The following is a 23,839-nucleotide window of genomic DNA, read 5'->3' on the forward strand; positions in this document are numbered from 1 at the left end:
ATACCCGTTTGTTGCCCGCCAAGTATCCATGGTAGTCACGTGACTGCAAAGTATGAATATGCTGAAGCTTACGTTAGCTTGGTTAGCGCTAATATGAAATATGGTGAGCGTAAGTTTCCAGGCTAGTGAGTCTGTTTTAACGTTAACGTATGTTACCTGAAGAGACTCAGTGGGTTCAAGACCCAGCTGTGGGTTTCACCTTTAGCTTCCTTTTTCTCTTCATTTTCGTCCACTTCAACCCACGCTAATCGTCGTCTTCCTTTTTCGAGATCTTTAAGTTCCGACCAGCTTGTTTTTTCCTGACCACTTGAGCTATTTCCCTTCATCATCGCGACTGAGAAACTGCCTGGTAAAAAACAGACTGCAGAAGTATAAGTGTTACGAGTTTCGCTCGTCCATTGCTCTGCTCTTCTACAGGTGCAAAATGGCTGTATGGCTCGTGTAAAATAAAATTGAAAAGGGCGGAAATGTTTCTCGCGAGATCTGGCTAAAGTGATCTAGTCGCGCGATGCCAGTAGTCCCAGTAGCAGCTATGAGTAGCAGTAGTCATGTCTTAGTAGGGCCAGGGCTTCGCTTGTGCCATCTAGCGGTTGAGAATTGGAATTTTATTTTTATTTATAAATAAATATTATTTTACGGGTATAACCGAGGCGGTGAAATGACGGCTATTGCATGCAGGGGAAATAGCCCGTCTTACTACGAGCTAAATCGTGGCTAAGCACAGCCTACACATATAACATGTCAAATAAAGCAAACCAAACACTTCGTCATCACAGTTGACTTTGCTTACATGATGGAATATCATACATCTCGCAAGTTATTTTGGAAAAAAATACATTAAACCAGATTAAATGTTATTTGGGCTAAAAGTGGGTTACACGTAGCCGGACTATATCGGGTCTATATTTAACAGTGGTTTCTGTTGCCATCTAGCGGTTGTGAAATGTAATTGCATTTTATTTATTTAAAAATGATAGACAGACAGTCAAATAATATCGTAGATTGTGTATGTATGAATGTTATGTTTATGTGTGACAGCAAACATTATGCTGTGTGTGTGAAAACAATTTTAATTTTATTCTTATACAAATGCTGGTCATACGTAGACCAGATTTCCTCGATTTCGCTGGGTGGGCTAAAGCAGGCTGCACATAGCCCGTCCACTTCAGAGCTAAATCGTGACCACATCGACCATGTCGTTAAATGACACATTGCACCTTGTAGATATTATTACCAATGCGAACATGATAGGATATCAACCATCTCATGCACTGTCTGGCACAAAAAATATACAATTAATTCGTTTTGACTAAAAGTGGGCTACAATAGCCGGGTCTAAATATGAGCTAAATCGTGGCTACGCACAGCCTACACTTATAATATGACAAATAAAGCAATCCAAACACCTTGTAATCACAGTTGACTTTGCTTATATGATGGAATATCATACATCTCGCAAGTTATTTTGGAAAAAAATACATTAAACCAGATTAAATGTTATTTGGGCTAAAAGTGGGTTACACATAGCCGGTCTATATTAGGTCTATATTTAACCTAGACGTTGAAATGACGGCTATTGCTTGCTGGGACCCCTCTCTCGTTACGCTCGTTATGCTTTTACCTTTTTCAAACTGGTGCAGCGCTTACTCGCGGTAGGTAGAAAATGCATGATTTGATTTGTTAAACATGAAAAGGACTTATCCGTCTGGCATGGCAGCTCGCTCTAACTTTAACCTAGATAAATGCATGTTCAGTTTGTTCGGAGTGTGCAGCGCGCACTGCATGGCAGGCGTCGGCGCGAACACTTGCATTTTCCTATCAACAGTGGAAACAACTTGAAATACTCAATCTTTTCTGGTCATATACAGAAAAGAAAAATGCATCAGTCGCAAGTAGCTACTTTTATTTTTGTAAACTCACAATAACAAGAAAACGTTGTGCTTTTGTAAAATAAAAGAAAACAAACAGGGCGCGCTTTCATGGTCTCCGTGGCGTGAACTGGAGCGCATCTCAAAAAATGAACTGAAACACAGTGTATAGCCTCACAGACATGATGAATATTTCTATATAAAGCTTGAAATGTCCACTTTTAATCGAAAAAATTCGAATCGAAAGCAAATACCGGCTGATTAGGCTGATATGATATGAAAGGTGCATTCTCTCTAAAGGTGCATCCACTTTACAGCGGAGATATGGATATGTTTGCAGCCGACACTGATTTAGAAATATATATTTTTTATTATTAAACAATAAAAATGCCTAGTTTTTTTTCAAACATATTATCATTAGCCTGCTTTTGCCGGTGCTTTGCGGCAAGATTTATGCATGCCTTGAGCGCGGAATAGGCTATATGCCTCCATGCACTCAGTATTTAAGCAGAAATTAATATTAATGAACTAAAATAATAAAACAAAGATTCAATTAAGATGCTATATAGCATTGCTTGTTCCACCCCAAAATACACTTTTTAAGGTGACAATCCGTTACACATTTGAAGATTTACTGTATCTTGAAGATTGTTGTATTTTATCGTCTGTTATAAAGATGAAGATTGACATTTCGTTAAAAAAAGAGCTTCTCTTGCTTCTTTGCTTCTTTCTTTTCATTGATCCACTTGGTTGTGGTTTTAAACTCATTTTTGTTTTGTTTTTTGAGTAACCGTCTTTTACGCGTGACTTTCATATTACGCAATGCTTTTCACTCGCCTCTAGATGTCCCTCTCAACAGCGCAGCAATACATTAAAATTATTTATTTGATTTATTTACTAGTTAATACTTTGCAACTGCAAAAAAAAAAAAAAAAAAAAAAAAAAAAAAAAAAATCACATTATTCCTTAATATTTAACACAATTTTACTGAAAATAAAATTAAAATTAAAATAATTATTTTAAAAGAATAGACACAGTAAATTTGACAGGGCCCCCTGCTGGCCCAGTGCCCTGGGCAAGTGCCCAGTAGGCCCGTGCGTTAATCCGTGCCTGGTTGTTGAAGTTTGTTTATTTAAGAAATTCATAATAAATAATAATAAAGCAAGATACCCTATTGAAATATGTGAGATGTGTGGTTTATATAAACTGCAAAGGTAAAGTATAAATTAAAATGATTGTGACCGATGTGAAGGGGGAGGAGAATTTAGACTTGCGTCACGTTTAAGTCGATAAAACTCTTCCGCATAGGATACACCTGTGTATCCTCGCTCATAGTCTCAGCCTCAGACGTCACGCCCACGGAACGTTGGCTAAACGTCTGATGCATATGGTACACTTAACTGGAAACACTTCAGGAATGTCGAAGTCGTCATCTGATTGGTTGAATTTTATCGGATTTCCGGGGGGCGCGAGTGTCGCGTTTATTTTCGGTCCGCCTGGAAACAAAGCGCAGACGTGTAATTGCGTTTCCTACTGATTTACTCGGTGTTTTGATCAGATGTGGTAATGCAGACGCAATTGTTGTTATACGTGCACAAACAGATCAATGACTTACTGCTTGTTTTCTTCTCCTTCTTTGATTTTCTATGCTGACTGACTTGTTGCAGTCTATGGTTGCACGCCGATCTGTTGTTGTGGGGACATTTCCACGCAACGAAACGTGACACTGAACGAAACGAACTGTAATTGGTTGTTTGACATGTCGGTCAAACGGCCTTATGGGCGGGCCTTGGCCAAAGAAAGCTGCTATGAATTCCAGACCTTCAGCCGTCAGTCTGAAGGTCTGGCTACGCGAGACTACCTCGCTCATGACTCCTCAGGAAGCCTCCTAACTCCTCGATCCTCGACTCCTCGCGGTGCAATTAGAGAATTGAGATGTCCTTCAAGATGGCTGATTCTAGTTCATCTTTCGAGTTCGGGTTCGGGTCCGAGTCTTTCGTTCTTCCTGTCAGTCCCACAGAGGCTATGCTGTCAATAACGGAAAGAGAAAAGATTAGTTAATCTCTCGAGTCTTCGGGTTTGAGTCCTTCGTTCTTTTGTCACATGACTTGTCACCGAATACTAATTCACAACCTTTTTACAAACAAGCGCGTAGTTATTTTTGTATTTATTTTATTTGTACTTTTACAGTTAGGCTACGTGATGCGTTTCTGTTCTCAAATATATATGGGTATATTTGTGAATTTCTGTCATGAAGATTATTTTCTATAACATTGAATGTGATATTTAAGAGTTTGTTAATGCAAAGCTTTATCCGCATGTGTGGAAAACCACTTTGATGAGACTTGTTTACAGTGGTTTATAATTTTCAGTTAATATCACATATACAAATATATTGACTATTCAAGTCTAACTTTACAAATTCAAGTCAATTAGACTATTACTAATTTTGAATCCACTCTAATTTATTTTTCTCTATTGAGTTGTTATATGATTTTTTTTATTCTTTGTTATAATAAATATATATCAGTTAAAAAAATTTAAATGAAGTGTTATGTATTTTGGATTCATGGCTATTTGAGTCATTCACTGTGTTTTATAGTGTTATTTTAGTGATTGTTTTAGTCACCTAAAGTTTTAAACCTACACCTTTGTAACATAGCTTATAGGCCTATAGCACACACACACACACACACACACACAAACACACATATATATATATATATATATATAGCAATGTGTGTTATTATTATAATATATTATAACAACAACAATAATAATAATAAAACACACCACAGATGCACAAGAAACATTTAGAAAAGAGACGGACAGGGACAATAATTATTTTTCAGATAATGTTTATTGCACATATTTTGTATTTTAATTCCTAAATATAAAACAATATATATTCAGACGCAGTAAATAATACGAATCTAATGTTGATGCAAGATACCAGCGGTGACGTGACAAAAGAACGAAGTACTCAAACCCGAAGACTCGAAAAAATTAACTAATCATTTCTGTTTCTGCATAGTGCTATGGGTTTGTGGCTTGAAGAACGAACGACTCGAACCCGAAGACTCGAGAGATGAACTAATCATTTCTCTTTCCGTTACTGACAGCATAGCCTCTGTGGGACTGACAGGAAGAACGAAAGACTCGGACCCGAACCCGAACCTCGAAAGATGAACTAATCATTTCTGTTTCCGGCCCTGCTGTATCACACACCACACGGCACGGCCCAGCAGACAGATCAGAGTCAGACACTGACGAGTCGACAACTAACGTCTCGAGACACAAGAGGAGGAGAACAAACGTGATAAATATGAAGTTGCAAAGGAAAGAACGTCTCGGATCAGGAGTTGAGGTGAACTAACAGAGTCAGACTGAAATAGCCTGAATTTAAGACCCAACAACTAATCAATTAATAAAACATTTCGGTTTCTTATAATTTGGCTTTGGCTGCATTACCCTATAGTTTATTTTTATTCTTTTTACAAATGTAATCAACATTTTCGTAAGTACTAGATGTGTTGGGATATTTAACATGCAATTTTAATTATATTATGCTGAAATGAACGAAATGACTCGAAAAAAGATTAGTTCATTTTGCTGAACGAGACTCAAAGATCCGAGTCAGTAAAATGATCCGAACTTCCCACTACTAGTTACGACCACCAACCAAGAGCGGTTGTGGTCAGGGCTGCGTTCAGCCCCGACAAAACGTTGCACAACGTTTTTTAAACAGAAACGGTGATGCGTTGAACACACTGTTCTGATGACGCAAGAGTTGCAACTATGGCAGCTGAGAAGGCCATTCTTTGTGTTCTTTGTGAAGAATTTTCGGAGTCTGATGAAGTCGGTATAAATATGCGTTTAATACTACAAAATATGCCCGATGTTACAGTTACTGCACTTGCCGCCCAGAACAAAAGAGAACATCCCAATCGAGTGAAGGGATTGCTGAAACTGAAATGGAAACACACATCTTACCTAATTCAGACTAAAACACATCTATTTAGCCTCACATACTGACTTTATTTGTAGTTCATACTGTTTTAATACCCTGTATTTTCTTTCTCATTTTTAGGAAAAGCACTTAATTACCATTGTTTATTTCTTTACCAAATGTCATACACTTGCAATGAAGCTAAAAACTACATCATTATGTTGATATCCTATATTTTTACAATAAAATTTACGACAAACATGTCTTCTAATATCCTCAGTTGTTGCGTATACCGAGCTGCATCGAACACATTTGTAAATTACTTTCCTTGAACCCATTGTGCGAGTTCACTTTAATACCGCGTGCTTTATATACATGTTGCTGCTGATTGGACTGCAATTCTGACACACCCACCAAACAAGAGAAAACGTATCTCAAACATAAACAGTAAAAGAAATGGACACAGCGACCCCATTGGATTCAATGGAGACAAAGTGAAGTCAATTAGAAACTCTTACTTCCTGGGGGTCGAGTGTACTGCGCAGACTCAAACTGAGCTTGACGACGTAGATGTGACGTGAGCAACCCGTCTGTCTTCTAGTAGCTGTGCCAAGAGAAATCTGAATCATTCCCTTCCGAAACTTGCAGAGACGGAGAGTGTGAGTAGGAGCTGTCCATGAGCTATGAGCAAGATAAACGTTTGCTATGTATTCTGATTAATTATTTTGTCACTTTGCCTCCACGTACCCCCGATTGCGCGCAAGCTTCTCCTCCTGTCCATACGGTAATTCTCTACTGTGCGACAGAGAGTCGCGCGGTTATGACGCAATCGTTAGCCTATTTTTACAAAAATTGCTTCTACGGGGCCATAACAGAAGCTACAAGGTAATGAAGCCTTTTATACATTTTTGTGTTTCTTTAGAAATAAATAATGGACAAATGGAGTCTTTAAACACCTCAGATGTGAAGTTATTCGCTGTCAAAGTGACGCCAAAATGAATGGGAGTCAATGGGATGCTAACACCAGGTGGGGGTCCGCTAGCCAATGGCGGCGCCCGGGGTTCCTTCAAAATAATAGAAAACCCTGCCCCCCTGATCTCAAACCCCGTTGCACACCGGTGCACGCCGTTTCCAGGAAACATGACGTTCAACCCGGAAACCGTAGCAAAACGTTGCGCACCGTTTTGAACTTGAACGTGCCCCAGGTGTGGTCCGGATAACCGTATAGTACCAAAATAAATGACTATTTATACTTTTATTTCTCTATTTATGTATAATTATATATTTTTCCACATTTATTTTTTCATTTATTTATTTATGCATTTATTTATGTATATATGTATTTATGTCTACATTTATTTATTTATACATTTCTTTATTCATTTATTGCGCTGTATGCTAATGAGGGGGGCGTGTTTTACCTCAGACATAGCAATCTAGCTCAGAGTGGAAGTGCTGAAGCTTTGAGGCCACAGTGACACCTTGTGGTGTGACCAAGAGGTTTGTGGACGTGACTTTACAGGTCACGCAGGAAATAAATGACTTAGAGACTATTTTTTACAGTCTATGCTTAGAGATGGGCAATATGGCCAAAATCTTAAATTACGGTTTATGTCAGTGATCTCAAACTCAATTCCTGGAGGGCCACAGCTCTGCACGGTTTAGCTCCAACCAGCTCCAACTCACACCTGCAAGGAAGTTTCTAGTAATCCTGAAGACCTTGATTAGCTGGATCAGGTGTGTTTGATTAGGGTTGGAGCAAAACTGTGCAGAGCTGTGGCCCTCCAGGAATTGAGTTTGAGATCACTGGTTTATGTCCTTTAATATCACCCTAACTGTATGTATAGGTTTACCATACATAGGCCTACTCTTTATTCCGGATTATATCCTCTTTATTTTAATTGATCAGTTAAAATTAAGAACTTATAGGCTACATGAAAATGCATATAGCCTACTATTTGATATAGGTTTTTAAGGTACAATTTGACATTTTTTATTACAACCAAAAACAGTGTATAATAATACAAACAGGAACACATGCTGTTAAATAATGATAATAATTATTTTGTATTAATTTAATTATAAATTAATATAAAATATATTTTATTATTATTTATTGATATCATTATCACTGCTCAGTAATAATGATATCAATAAATAATAATAATAATTGCACTATTATTATTATTAATTTTTATTAACAGTATGTGTACTTCTTTCACTTTGTATTATTATAAGCTGTTTATTTTGTTCTAAAAGCTGTCATCTTAATAGACATTCTCTGCTGTCATTATGAAAAACTCCTTGTCGGAAGTGGCGTGGCATCATATCTTCCACGGCGGCCGTGACGTGGCATTACGCAAGCGCAGAGTCGACAAGGTTTCTTGACACCAGACGAGCATCACAACGAAAAACTTTAGACATTAGGAGTAATCCCGTAGTTTTGGGTGATTTGTGTCCTTCATCATGGGTCTGACCATCTCGTCGATCTTTAGCAGGCTGTTTGGAAAGAAACAGATGAGAATTCTCATGGGTGAGTATTGAGTCTCATGCTAGCTAAGCTAGCGGCGTTAGCCAACTTTCGCAATTCTGTCATTCCCCAGAAAATAACAGATGAAATAGAAAACTAAAACTGACTCCTGATTTTCTTTACAATGTATCTACATACCTAAGTCAAGTGGGCATTTATATATAGGCTAAGTTAAATAGTCTGCGATATGCTCTCACAAGCTTTAAATTTGAATAATTGTATGTGATAAATAATTTCAATGAAAGTTAACTTACTGTCAATTCATGAGCAGGAACGGATGAGCCACTGCCTGTTTACGTTTAGTATCATTTATCTTCGAGTGAAGTGTAAATTATTTAATTGTGTAATGTAGTATAGTGTCTTTTTTTCGTGCCTTATACTGTGAAATGTATGACTTAGTATAATTATACTATTGTAGAGTATACTACTTTTTCTCATAACTATCATGAAACCACCTCACGTTTATTATGGCATTATACTTATAACGTTACTGTGTTGTGCTATTCAGTAATTTGTTAATGAAAATATTCAGTGCTCAAGAGTAAGACCTCTCACTTTTTGGAGGAAAAAGTGCTTCACTGAATATTCTAAAAATAATGAAAAGTGCTTTAATTTAATTCTTTCACATTTTTGACCAAATTTCACATTCATAAATGCAGGTTTACTAATAAAAACTCAACTTTATGGTTTTGTTGAATAAAGGCAGGCTCTAAATATAGACCGTATTACAATAAGAAAACTTTAAATATAGCTATATATATATGATTACCCCCTGGCACATTTTGCGGACTTTTTTACACAATTTTTAATATAGGTTTCCAACTTTCCATACTAGCATAGTACAGTTACAGTTATGCTCTTGTTAATTATAGTGTAAAACTGATACACTGTAAAACCACAATAAAGAGAAGTATTGTTTAGTTCATGTTAAATGTTATATTCCAGTATATTTAATAGAATAGTACAATGTAGTTTATATCCTTGGCCATTTAAGGACATGACATGAGCTCTTTTGAGAGTTTTAAAGTGACGTGACTGCTGTTGAAAACCTCATTCCCATCATGCACTCTTGGTGTTTTACAGTGGGGCTGGATGCTGCCGGCAAAACCACAATATTGTACAAACTGAAACTTGGAGAAATAGTGACCACCATTCCAACCATAGGTAAGAGGACAGGACTGATGTGACACCATTAGCTCATCTTTATGATCTCAGAGCAGTTCTCATGGATAGATTGAGGTCATTGTCTTGTATTGTAACAGTCATATGAGTGTTCCATCATCCACTGGGGACAATTTATGAATTTGTGTTACTTTCGTCTCCCTTTATGATATGTCAACATCCACTGGCTGTCCGTCATACATGTGGTTTCTGTGATTGCCTGATTGTCCTGTCTTGCACCACTAAAGTGTTCTGCCAGTGTTTCATTAAAAAGCAGAACTGTTCCATTATTGTATGATGTGTATTTCTGAGCACTGTTTCTATTGAGCAGGTTTTAATGTGGAGACCGTTGAATACAAGAACATCTGCTTCACTGTGTGGGATGTCGGTGGTCAGGATAAGATTCGTCCTCTCTGGAGACACTATTTTCAGAACACACAGGTATGATCTTGATGTGCATTTGTATGAAATATTATTTCACTGCACACTTACTTAGCTTACATACTATAAGAAACACTTACATAGTTTCTTATAGACTCATTTCTCTTTTTCCATTCATTCTTTTGTCCTCAGGGTCTGATCTTTGTGGTGGACAGCAATGACAGAGAGAGAGTGGCAGAATCTGCAGAGGAGCTTTCTAAAATGGTAAGCATATATCATTGTGAGTGTCTCTAATGGCAGCAACGAATCAGGACATTTGTGGAAGTGTTTTGTTGGCTTAATGTGGTTAAGTTGCCTCATCAGTGTCTTTTCCTGTGCATATTTGCAGTTGCAGGAAGATGAACTGAGGGACGCTGTGCTGCTGGTTTTTGCAAACAAACAGGATCTGCCCAACGCCATGGCTGTCAGTGAACTCACAGACAAACTTGGGCTGCAGAGTCTACGCAGCAGAACGGTACGCACATGCACACTAATGAGACCAATGTGCTCCTTTACGCTTTAGTTTCGACATAGTCATACCTTTTATTAAACTGCACAAAATCTGAATAACATCAAATTAACATGTATACACTAACGTTCAAAAGTTTGGGGTCAGTAAGATTTTTAAAATAAATGTTTTTTAAAGTCTCTTATGCTCACCAAGGCTGCATTTATTTTGAAAATACAGTAAAAAGGTAATATTGTAAAATACTCTGAGAAATTAAATAACTGTTTATATACATATACTGCATATATATATATATATATATATATATATATATATATATATATATACACACACACACACACACACATATATATATATATATATATATATATATATATATATATATATATATGTATAATTATTATATATATATATACAGTGCAATGCATAAGTGAATACACCCATGCTAAAGTTGACTAAAAAGAGGAATAAAAAATCATATTTTGGAAATTGAACTTAATGCCTTAATTTAAAAAATTAGGAAAAATCCAACCTTTAAGGACACCAATTTTCTTTGTGAATGAATAATGTATCGTAAATAAATAAATGTTCTTCCTTAAAATACATGGTGCATAAGTGAGTACACCCCTATGTTAAATTCCCATAGAGGCAGGCAGATTTTTATTTTTAAGTATTTTTTTATATTTTTTTTTAGGATACTATGCATCCTGATAAAGTTCCCTTGGCCTTTGGAATTAAAATAGCCCCACATCATCACATAGCCTTCACCATACCTAGAGATTGGCATGATTTTATTTCAGTTAGCCTAAAAGCTAGTTTGATTTGCATTGAGAGATGATCTTATGGAAAGTACCCCATGCCAATCTCTAGGTATGGTGAATGCTATGTGATGATGTGGGGCTATTTTAATTCCAAAGGCCAAGGGAACTTTATCAGGATGCATAGTATCCTAAATTTTTTTTTTTTTTAAATACTTAAAAATAAAAATCTGCCTGCCTCTATGGGAATTTAACATAGGGGTGTACTCACTTATGCACCATGTATTTTAAGGAAGAACATTTATTTATTTACGATACATTATTCATTCACAAAGAAAATTGGTGTCCTTAAAGGTTGGATTTTTCCTAATTTTTTAAATTAAGGCATTAAGTTCAATTTCCAAAATATGATTTTTTATTCCTCTTTTTAGTCAACTTTAGCATGGGTGTATTCACTTATGCATTGCACTGTATATATATATATATATATATATATATATATAGTTATATTATATTATTTATTTTACTTAACATATCATTTATGCCTGTGATGGCAAATTTTCAGCATCATTACTCCAGTCATCAGTCACATGATCCTTCAGAAATCATCCTAATATGCTGGTTTGCTGCTCAAGAAACATTTAACAGTGGGGATGCTTAATGTTTTTGTGCAAACCATTGGATTTTTTCAGGATTCTATGATGAATAGAAAGTTCAAAAGAACAAAATATATTTGAAATGGTAATCTTTTGTAGCATAACTATCTTAACCATTAATTTAATTCATCCTTGCCAAGCGTTTTTTTTTTTTTTTTTAAACCTTACTGACCACTAACTTGTGAATAGTAGTGAACATGCTGGACAAAACTGGTGCTACTATCACATTATCTAGGTCTGTTAGTCTGACTTGGCTGGCACGGAATAAAGTGTTTACATGACATTTAAAAAGATTAAGTAGAGTAGGCTGCATCAACATAGGCATTTTTATTTTTTACATTTTGGCTGATTTCCTCTGTCTGGGCTTCTTGCAGTGGTACGTTCAAGCGACCTGCGCTACACAGGGCACTGGACTCTACGAAGGACTGGACTGGTTATCCAATGAGCTCTCCAAGCGCTAGTGGGTCTGCTAGAGGCGAGATGAGGTGTATGAACCAATTGAAAGGCTAGAGACTCCTCTTAGAATTTTTAAGTGTGTGACAGAACTGGAAGCTGGGGAGAAACCATCAAACACTCTGCGCCTGTCTTAGCCTTTCTTTTTTACAATATTTTGTAGCGCAAGTTTATCTGTTTCTTTTCTTCTTCTTTTTTTGTTTTAATTCCAACAAAAACAACTTTTAGTTTATTATTTTGCAAGAGGAAAAAATGTTTTGAAGGACCTTCCTTCACTCTGACTTTTCAGTTTTTCAGAAAGGCCTCATGCAAAACCAAAAACGCTGGAGTCCCTGATCAGTGAGCAGGGTTATTGGTTTTGCTTTAGTGTCCTTAACATCTGACCATCATGTTTTAGCATCTAGCTGAGAATTTCTGTTAAGGAGCTCACTGAAGAATCTGTGGGGTCAGTAATATTTCAGAACTGGTCTTTACATGTGGAGTCGGGCAAATCAAAGCCATGTCTGTTCCATTAATCCTTATAGGTATGCAACGTTGTAAAATTTGTTAAATCACATTATCCGCTGTAGTGGCGTGGAGTCCTGTGGTCCTTCTGAACATTATCCTTGTCTGCATGAGTTTACTTCATTCTGAATCTTGGTTGAAATTCCCCACATCAACAGCACATGGCATGCATGGCATGAAAAGGTTAACTTTCTTTTATTAGGTTAGTTTACTCCCCACAATCCATTGTTGTTTGTGGTAAATGTTTGAGCGACTGGTTTTACTCTCAGAGTCAAAGGGAACATTATGTTCTTCAGCCACAATGATGCAATGATAACATCTCTGAAGTTCTTTCCATTATAATTTAAAGTTGAAATTGATTGATGTGTTTTTTGTCATGCCATGTGAAATGTTTTGCTCAGGCGTGTTTCTTGAGCTTATCATTATTTGTGTCTGAATCTGACTCCGAAATGCAAATTTAATGTATTGATGAATTCCATATCTGGTTGAAATGGTATGCTTTCCTGAACTGAGGTGTAACAGATAAAATCTATTTTACCCTATTATCATGACAAATTTGTTTGTGTATTATATGTATGATATTGTTTTAGAATAAAACATAATCGTGAACATACTGTGTTGAATGTTATAAATCTATTTTGCTCTTTAAATGCAGACTTTAAATTCAGGTGTCCCACTTCTTGGGAGCAAAATCATTTATGTATAAACATCCAAAAGTCTTTTAATGTTTATAGTAATTTTCTCAACACAAATCTGTAAATTTCCCAGTTGTATTTCATCTAAGTTGCATTAATGCATCAATCCAGCAGATGGCACCTGGAATTAACATCTTCAGCCAACTCACTAAACTGTAACTAAAATATTTGAAAATGATATTGATAAAGAACACTAAAAAGTTAATATAAATAGCACTTTGTGTGCATTTACAATATTTGGTTTATTTTATAGATCACATCTATCAGTATGTATTTGCAGTAGAGAGAGAGAAAGAAATCTTTCAAATTACTATACAGTACAGTTACATGAGTCATGTTGTCTGTGTATTGAAATATTTTTTCCTTGAACTGGAGCTCTTTTGAAAGGATTTTCATGTTCTTGTTTTTTTTTTTTTTGAGAAGCAGTACAGTAAAATGCAACTCATTTTAAATGATGTATCTTATCTTAGCGAATTTGGTATAGGACTTAGATATAATGCACTCTCCTCATGCTTCTCCATAAAGGTTACATAATAGTCATAAAAATAACTCGAGTATCTTTAGTGCATGCAATGAGAAACATACTGAGAAACCAAAACTAAGAGCGGAATAGAAACTTATTGCCACCGTTGTAAACTACCACAGCCACAGTAACTGCCCCCTAGCGTGCGTCTGTCTCTTATCAGTCATGATTAGATTTGGGTGTGGAGATGATTCTAGGACTTTCCAGGGCAACATCTGCCCACGTCACAGGTAGGAGGGTGTTGAATTGTTTATTTTTTGAGCTTGGTCAGTTTTGTTAGGTTTGGGAATAAACTCGGACGTCCGTGAATCAGTTTTACAGGTCTGTGGTGATTCCTCTGGAGGACGCGGCGAGAGTTTGTGTATGGCCGTTGCTATGGTTTCACATTTAAAGTACACACAAACCCCCGGCCCCAAGCAGCGAAAACGTCACAGGCGTCGCGTCGGAACAAAAATTGATCGGACGCTGGTGGACAAGCGGCTTTAGAACCTGCTGCTAGCACCAATGGGTGAATAGAGTGAGTTCACCTCTGAGTGAGTTCACTATTGGCCAGCATCACACGCATCACACACATGACCAGCGTCGGCCAATGGTGAGCCTACGTTCTGGCATACAACGCAGAAGCGCTGCGCTGTTACACTACGTGGACTCACTCAGAGGCCCACACAAGAAAATGAATAGTTGAATAAAGTCGTTATTTTTGTTTGTTTTTGCGCACAAAAAGTGTTCTCGTCGCTTGATAAACTTATGGTTGAGCAACTGTAGTCACTATTTTAAACATTGTCTTTACTAACTTTTTTGGGTGAACTAGGCTAACCCTTTAAGATTCATCAGTGAACTGTACATAGATAAATGTAATAAAAGCTTCAGTTACATTGTCGATTACATAATGTATAAATTTCAAACTCCATATATAAAAAGACTCCATCTCCAGTCCCATTTTGCTGACCTTGTTTTGTTGTTTGATTGTTTTATAGACTGCAATGTAATAACCACTTTCAAGGCCCAGAAAGGTAGTAAATGCATCGTTAAAATAGCCTAGTCCATGTGACTAGTGGTTCAACCTTAATGTTATGAAGCGACGAGAATACTTTTTGTGTGCAAAAAAACAAAAATAACTACTTTATTCAACAAATTTCTTCTCTTCTGTGTCAGTCTCTGATGCTGTTCACGTTGTAAACACAGTGCAGCGCTTCCGGTTCTACGTCAGAACGGCGGTTCTGTATTGGCCGGCTACTGTGTCAGCACCACATGCATTGCATAGGCATAGCGCACGTTACAACGGTGCAGCTCGGAGTCATCACCTTTGTTTGTGCTGATGAGCAGATGCATGGCTTATGAAGTGAAGTCTTATGCAATTAGCTCAGGTTTTTTTTTTTTTTTTGTGGTAAAGTTGTGGTAAAGGATCCCCTGTTTGGTTTCTGTGGGCTTGGTTTCGGTTGGTTAGGGAACCAACAGACAAAGCTTCCTATAAATCTTTTGGTAACACTTTATTTTACTGTGTCCTTGTTACTATTACATGTAGTTCCATAGTAATTACTATAAATTGTGCATAATTACATGCAACTAACCATAAACCACACCATATTCCTAACATTAAGTTAATAGTAATTATTACTCAGTACTTAAATGTATCATTGTAACACAGACACCTTAAAATAAAGTGTAACCTTTTTTTAACCCTTAAACGCATACCTCAGGTCTTTAGTGACCCGGGTCGTCATTCACTACCCTCCTCCTCATTAAGTTATATACAATATAACAAGAAAAAAATAAAAATGTCTTAAGACAAGTCACTGGTGTTGCTTTCTATTTACTAAGAAACTGAGCCTGGTAAGGAGAGGGAGGAGTTTATACAGGAAATGCTGTAGGGTATTTAAGCTAGAGCAAGCAGAGATCAGTCTTTTCTATCCTGCAGACTGTTGTCTGAGAAGGAGCGGAATGACTTTACTTGTATGCTGTGATCTAGTGTGCAGTCTGGTGAGTGATCATGTCTATTTTTTGCTTTTTAAAACTTGCAGCAGTAATAATTGCATAATGTTTTAATCATTTATCTTTTTTCTGTGACCTCTTTACTGACTAAAAAGTAAGGGCGTTGTCCTTGAGGAATATAATGAATTAAATCTCCACCCGTTTGTCAAATTAAATCACAATCCATTGAAAAAGTTCTGTCTAAGAGATCTAGAGACCTACAGTTTTATTGTAGTCTGAAGAAAAACGAAACTGAAATGGGGGAGAAAAAAAAGGAAAACACTTCCTGGTTGATTGACAAAATCTTTATTATTTGTGATTACATGCACAGACTTATCAAGCTGATTATGTAAGGGATAATGTAGAGCGAGGTGGTTGTTATAGCGAATACAATAGTTGTATTCGCTATAACAACCGCCTCGCCCTACATTATCCCGCTTATTACATGGCTACCCTCCAAATAAATCAATAATTTGACACAAAATATTGATTTAAAAATGATTGTATTGCTTCCGCTAAAGAAAATAGTCCATTCCGTCTCTACGGTTAGAATCCTGCGTCCATAGCAATGCTCTGCTTTGCATGGCAACGGTGTGTTATACTTAGCAGCGGTCTGTTATCAAGAAATCACAGACCGCATTCTACATTGGAATTCAACCAAGCCATGTAATAAATATATATATTTTTGGATTTAGTTAATAATCAATGGTATTAATGTTATTTATCCGTCTCCTTTCAATTTTAGCTGCCACCAGATGACTGTATACAAGTCGAGACGTCACGCTGCTGAAGGATCTCTTTTGCTTGCGTTTAATTTTTGTAAGTAGATTTCACTGTAAATTATTCTTTTTTTTTAAACTGAGATCAGATGGAAGTTTTAGATATAATAATGTTGTCATTTCATGTTTTGATTTTAAGGAGGAGAGGAGGAGAACCAATCTGCCAAGGGATTCGGCGCTCGGGTCCACTGCCCTGTTCTAGTGCATTCTCTGGCAACATTGGATGCCTGGCTGGGGTCCAGTGGACCTGGAGTGGGCAGCACCAGGCCCATGACCTGCTGGCGAAGCACCAGTACACTAGAAGCAACCAAAGACAAAGCCATACATGATCCCCTAAACTATTTTTTCTTTGGTCGGCTTCTGGTTGTCTGTTGCTTGGTTACAGGTTATGGGGATGACCTGCTGTAAAACCAACCATGTTTTGTATAAAAGGCTGACTGCAACTTTTTCCCCCCCAAAAAAATAAAAATACAAATAAAAATGGAAAAATATGTAACAATATAACAAGAAAAAAATAAAAATGTCTTAAGACAAGTCACTGGTGTTGCTTTCTATTTACTAAGAAACTGAGCCTGGTAAGGAGAGGGAGGAGTTTATACAGGAAATGCTGTAGGGTATTTAAGCGAGAGCAAGCAGAGATCAGTATTTTCTATCCTGCAGACTGTTGTCTGAGTAGGAGCGGAATGACTTTACTTTTATGCTGTGATCTAGTGTGCAGTCTGGTGAGAGACCATGTCTATTTTTTGCTTTTTAAAACTTTCAGCAGCATAATTGTGTGGCCATACATACGTGACTACGCCACTCCCACTTATCTGAAAGGTGTGGGAGAACCTATTTACCCGTCAGACTAAAGACTTTCCCTGCGCTAGTGTCAATCAGAATGAAACAAGCTGGAGGCTGATGTGCAAAAGCGATACAAAAATAGTTTATTGACAATCACATTAAAATTGTATTTCCCTTTTTTTTATTTATTTTTTTATTACCAGTACTACTAGGTCAAAGACTATGACTATCGGTTACCATGGGTCCACAACATATAGCGAACTATAGGGAATAGATGGGCAGCACGCAAATCCTGGTGCAAAATGGGGAACCACTTTTTTTTTAACAAACAATTTATTCTATAGGCCTACTATGCTACACTTCCACAGCAAACGTGACAGCACGGCATTAACTTGTGTGTCTCCCACGACAAACCACAGCATTCCCAATAAGAATCACAGCAGCAAAGTGGTCACCTTATCACATCCAAGAAGTGCCCGCTGTCCACCTCAAATCCCGAGTCAAAGCATAGACTGGGATTTACACATACAAATAAATTAATAATGCACATGAATAACAACCCAGAGTAGGTACTTTTGTGGTGGATTACCCCACCATATTGCACAATGCCCAATCCAAAAAGAGAAAAGAAACCCTTTACAACTGCCCTCTTAAAAAGAGGAAGTGCACTTCTGTCCCAGCACTAATAATTCATATAGACACGGCATGATACAAAAGCTAAAACACATAATAATTCACAGCATGAGAAAACAGTGGCTGCGACGTCCTACAAAATCCACAATCCTACAAGAGAAATTAAAACACATTTATTCAGTCATGCAGTCCTAACTCATTCACTCCTATTATACAATATTATACTATCAATCACACATAAGACTAACACTTAAAGGCACACTGTGAAGGAATTGTGTTTTTGTCAAACAGCGACCCCTAGAGTCGCTATGGAATACTTGCACTGTCGTAACAGCATCGTCTGATATCCCTCAGGACTACGTGATAAATACACCTCACAACACCTGAGTTCAGCTGGCAAACTAGTTTGTGAGGCAAGCTATAAAACATAACGCAAAAAACACGTAAGAGAAAGGAGTGTTTTTTAGCAAGTCTGCTAACAGCTCTGATAATCGAAAGCTAGCTAGACATATGTGGAAATTATTGGACTGGTCTAATTATCAGCAATAAATGAATGAACAGCATATAAAAAAAACATACTACAAGCAAGCGCAACAACATACAACATAGAATGCAAACAAGTTTACAAATAAGAGATTTATTTACTGGCCACTTCATGCGTTTTCTCAGATCGGATAGCTATCTGATTTATCAAAACAATTCCATTTACACCTGGTCACATAAATGTGTTTTTGCGAAACGGATTTAAATCCGATCTTCAATTCCCGCGCTGTATGCAGATTTAATGGAGTGCACGCCACCGAAAGCAACAGATATGAACAGCATTTTATTGATCATCAGCTAAAATTTCAAAATCAAAGACCGCAATAAGAGAGAGTGGCAACAGCCCTGGTAAGATCATTTCATTTCTTTACTTTTAATGATGATGATTGTGTGTTAAGCGTCTGCGACTTACTTTCACTTTGATTTGCGATAGTTTGCACGTTCTCTTGATGACTATGCTCAGTTGCTTATCTGCGGTGATGTGTGTTCCAGTAGCGTCGTCGTATATATGTCTATATGTCTATAACATATAGCCTATAACACGCTCTCACACGTTTTTATTTTTAGCATTTTTGAGAGGAGTACAATTTACATGTGGTTTCACCAACCAGATGCATTTACACTTGTCCAGTTTCGTCTGGAATGCGGCACAGACCTCCTCCTGAAGTGGTTTGAGCGATCAGATTCAAATCCGTCTTGAATGCATTTCAGAGGGCATTTACACCTGGACTTTTCACGATCAGATAGCTATCCCATCTGAGAAAACGCATGAAGTGGCCAGGTGTAAACAGCCCCATGACAAAAACATACGCACGAAAGCCGAAAACAAACGCTGGTTGGCCTCTCACGTCCAAATTTGACGAAGTGGTGGGGGAAGTGACGTGTGACGTATGCCGTAAAGCAATCGAATTTTGTAGTTCTTTTTGTGCTTGGGTTACTACCCGAACCCCGAAGTTACATAGTGCCAGTAAAAGCGATACAGACCCCGTCAGGCTATGGCAGACGTGTCATTCAACCTATTGTAAGTCGATGTACCATCACAAGGGTCTTGGAAATATATTATGAAGGTTGAAAAGTTTCACAGTGTGCCTTTAACACATACAGGTAATAGACCAAACACTCACAATCAACGGGCCTCGAGGCCAAAGGGCTTCTAATGTGCGCGGCTCCGTCACTGAAGCCAGACCCAGAGAAATCACGGGCTACACACAATAAACGCGCATAAATCATTGCCAAACTAAAATATGGCTACAGCTTAGTAAACCAACAGGTACCTACTTTTATGAGGAAATCCGCCCAAGCACACACTGCCAGTTCAGCATTTGCGATGCAGCTCCCAAAGCTTATCTGTTAAAGGGCAATAAACATAAGTTTCCCAATCACGCTGACCAGGGCTACCGTTTCAAACACTTAAGTTATCCTACGCACCTTGGTGGGGAGACAGTATCTACGAGAACGGTTAGTAATGCTTCTGTTCAGTCGCCAGTTACGTTCTACAAAATACAGTGCTATGCATAAGTTTAGACACCCATGCTAAAGATGACTAAAAAGAGGAATAAAAAATCATCTTTTGGAAATTGAACTTAATGCCTTAATTAAAAAAATTAGGAAAAATCCAACCTTTAAGGACACCAATTTTCTTTGTGAATGAATAATGTATCGTAAATAAATAAATGTTCTTCCTTAAAATACAGGGTGCATAAGTCTGGACACCCCTATGTTAAATTCCCATAGAGGCAGGCAGATTTTTATTTTTAAAGGCCAGTTACTTCATGGATCCAGGATATTATGCATCCTGATAAAGTTCCCTTGGCCTTTGGAATTAAAATAGCCCCACATCATCACATACCCTTCACCATACCTAGAGATTGGCATGGAGTACTTTCCATAAGATCATCTCTCAATGCAAATCAAACCAGCTATTAGGCTAACTGAAATAAAACCATGCCAATCTCTAGGTATGGTGAAGGCTATCTGACAGCAGTTTCAACACAGACCCGCCCTGAGTGAGCTGTCATCATAGTTGATACGCCGAAACAGAATGGCATCTAAGCGATTGTGGTGTTCTGTTCTTTGGTGTAATAAGGAACACAGCATCATTTTGATGTTCCTAAATCCGAACCGCTGAAGACGCAGTGGCTGAGTTTGTTTTCGAAGGGAATATTCCCCACGATCAACGTCAATGCTTTCATGTTTGCGCGAATCATTTCTCACCAGACTGCTTTACAAACAAGGGTCAGTATAAAGCTGGTTTTGCTAAGAAGCTGCTCCTGAAAAAAGGATTGGTACCAACTATTCGTGTTCCTGCTGCACCTCCAGAAGAAGTGAGTGTTACGTTTTATTTATATTAATCTTTGCAAATCGCTAGCACGCTTCACAATGAATGCGGCTGTTTACACTCAGGGTACATTACGGCATGTTTTCTATGTACAACGTTCTCAATATAATTCATAATCCCAAGTTTATAATGAACAACGCGTTATGGTTATTGTGTACGCACAGAACAGAGGGGCGGGGTGAGCAAAGCTCATTATCATTTAAAGACACTTGCACTTAAACGGCGTGCTGAAAACAGAGCTGTTTTTGACCAGGTAAAATGAGTGTTTTCTTACAATACTAATGAGAATTTTTAATTAAAGTGTATTACAAACTTTTCATTTAGACCCTAATGAATCATAATAACTTAATACATAATAACTTAACATAATAACAAAAATGGCATTATATGACCCCTTTAATCTGAGTTTTAAACATGCAGATGTCAATGACATTTTATCATCCACATTTATGAACATTATCTTTATAACCCCTTCTGCTCATAATTCAGAGCAGATATGAAAGTAACCTTTGTATTCTGTGGCCAAAGGTAAACAAAACCTGACACCACAAAAACCCTGCTGATCTCAAACAGAGAAAGAAATCCTAAAATAGCATAAAGCAACTACAGAAACACTTTACAATATAGTCTCATTAGCTAGCTGGTATTATTTAATGCATTACCTAACATGAACTAACAGAGTAGCCTAATATATTTACAGCATTTAGTAATCTCTGTTGTGCATTCATGTTATTTCACAGTACATTCACAGAGACAACGTTTGATTTGCAATGGCCATCAGTTAACATTAATAAATGATGAAAAAGTATTCTTCATTCCTTATTAGTTCATGCTATGTTAACAAATTGAACCTTAGTATCGAAATTTCTGGTAAGTACTGTTTTCATTTTTTTAGAAATCGTGTTAGGGAGAGAGCTGTTGAAATCATTTCCTGAGGATGGGCAGACAGAAGAACAGAAACTTACTGAGAAATCAAAACTTATGAAAACCAGGGCAACAGCAGTTCTCAGATCAGTTGAGGGCGGGAACAGTGTACTAGTATAAATTACAGAGACACAGTGATGACACTTCATGAGAGCCTCCTGCTGACGGATTAGCAGGGTAAGAGATCATTCTAACAATTATTATTATTACTTATTATGATTATTATTTAGAATAATGTATTCCCTAAAGTGTTTTCTATCATCACAATGAAAGGATTTTGTAATGCAAATTTTATTTTGCTGGGTTGTCACTGTGTAACCTGGAATCTGAATCCTCTTAACAGGTCTATGGTGGTTCCTCTGTGGGAGACGCCATGAAACCTTGAGTGATCTCGTCGCACTAATATGTGAGTATACCGGATATATTAAACTTTTTTGAGCTACTTTAAAAGACATTAGTGAACTAAACATAAACAACACCTTGCAATGTTATATCTAATGATTTATTTAAATGCATTATTGTTATATAATTGTCATACAATTTGTATTTGACAACATGCAGTTCCTGTATCTGAATGGTTTTATTGTTTGTTGTAGCATCATGAAGGCGGATCTCATCTCCTGCTGCCAGGGGCAGGATCATCTGGCCCAGCACTAATCAGAGGGGAAAGTCTCTACCTCTGTTTTGCGTTGGTGTACAGATGCGCAGAGGCCAGCACCGTAATTTTACGAAGCCTGAAATCTTGGATGAAGCCTCAAGTCTATATATGAAAAAGAAAGTCAGTACCATTGCATGTAATGCTAAAAATGAACCTTAAGTGAACCTTTCTGCATTGCTTGGTTCAGCTGGTCCGGGGCCCAGCTCATAAAACAAATAGCCCCGGAACAAAATGTAACAATAAATAAAAATACTAAAATTCGCAACAACTTCATATTGTACTGTTGTTGTTTTGCCTAATTAATCTGTTGTTAATTAATCATAACTAACATTTATTTTTCTTGCAGGAATAACATACATATGCTTTTGAATCCTATGTTTCCAAACCCTTTGGGGAAAAAAACTCAGTCAGGGTGTGTGTTAGTGAATCATGTCCGAATATAACAAAAGGGGAAGTGACAAGACAGATGTTTAAATATATAAGCTTATGACTTAGACAAAGCTTCTACCTAGTAACAGAAGGGTTTGCTGAATAAGAACCAATCACATTGTAGGAAAATTATGTAATGAATCAGGTCACCTTTGCCATGCTCCTATTCTATAAAAACTGTTGTATTCTTTTTGCTGGTGGGATTCTCTCTGAAATTGGTCTGAGATCCTCCGGCCGTGATTAAAGCATATTCGAAGGCATTGTCTGGAGTCTGTTAATGCTGCGCAGCAAGTTAATGAGTGAAGGTAAGACACTTTGATAGTGTTAGGAAAAGGGACGAGCAAAACATGATTAAACCACGATCATATGCCACTGTCAATCACTGTTTTATCAAACTATCTCGAGACTAGATTACTGTAATGCTTTTTTAGCTGGTTGTCCTGCATCCTCATTAAACAAGCTACAGTTAGTCCAAAATGCAGCCGCTAGAGTTCTTACTAGATCAAGAAAATATGATCATATAACACCGATTTTATCATCACTGCATTGGTTACCTATAAAGTTCCGTATTAATTACAAGGTATTGCTACTGACTTATAAAGCCATAAAAAGCCTCTATCGCCCTATAATCCATCGCGCTCTTTAAGATCAATAAATTCGAGGCTTTTGGTCATACCTAGGATATCCAGATCAACCAAAGGAGGGAGAGCATTTTCAACTCTGGAATAGTCTTCCTGATACTGTTCGTTGCTCGGACTCGCTCTCCCAGTTTAAAACTAGATTAAAGACGCATCT

General features: G+C 37.3%; 1 protein-coding gene and 2 long non-coding RNA genes across 3 annotated transcripts; all 3 read left to right on the top strand.

Moving 5' to 3' along the window:
- The first annotated feature begins 8,152 nt into the window (after nucleotides 1-8,152).
- Nucleotides 8,153-13,377, top strand: LOC311089294 (ADP-ribosylation factor 4). Its single transcript, XM_084123871.1, has 6 exons — nucleotides 8,153-8,350; nucleotides 9,431-9,511; nucleotides 9,840-9,949; nucleotides 10,082-10,153; nucleotides 10,278-10,403; nucleotides 12,186-13,377. Exons 1-6 carry the CDS (start codon nucleotides 8,284-8,286, stop codon nucleotides 12,270-12,272), a joined length of 543 nt encoding a protein of 180 aa, XP_083979997.1. The 5' UTR covers nucleotides 8,153-8,283; the 3' UTR covers nucleotides 12,273-13,377.
- A 2,474-nt stretch (nucleotides 13,378-15,851) lies between these two features.
- LOC311089852 lies at nucleotides 15,852-17,270 on the top strand. The gene is made up of 3 exons (XR_014607769.1): nucleotides 15,852-15,966; nucleotides 16,703-16,776; nucleotides 16,876-17,270. It is a non-coding gene; the product is annotated as an uncharacterized lncRNA (long non-coding RNA).
- A 4,768-nt stretch (nucleotides 17,271-22,038) lies between these two features.
- LOC311090123 lies at nucleotides 22,039-22,883 on the top strand. The gene is made up of 3 exons (XR_014607839.1): nucleotides 22,039-22,134; nucleotides 22,301-22,363; nucleotides 22,554-22,883. It is a non-coding gene; the product is annotated as an uncharacterized lncRNA (long non-coding RNA).
- The last annotated feature ends 956 nt before the right edge of the window (nucleotides 22,884-23,839 follow it).

Source organism: Abramis brama (genome assembly GCF_963993115.1).
Source record: "Abramis brama genome assembly, chromosome: 9".
Lineage (NCBI taxonomy): Eukaryota > Metazoa > Chordata > Actinopteri > Cypriniformes > Leuciscidae > Abramis > Abramis brama.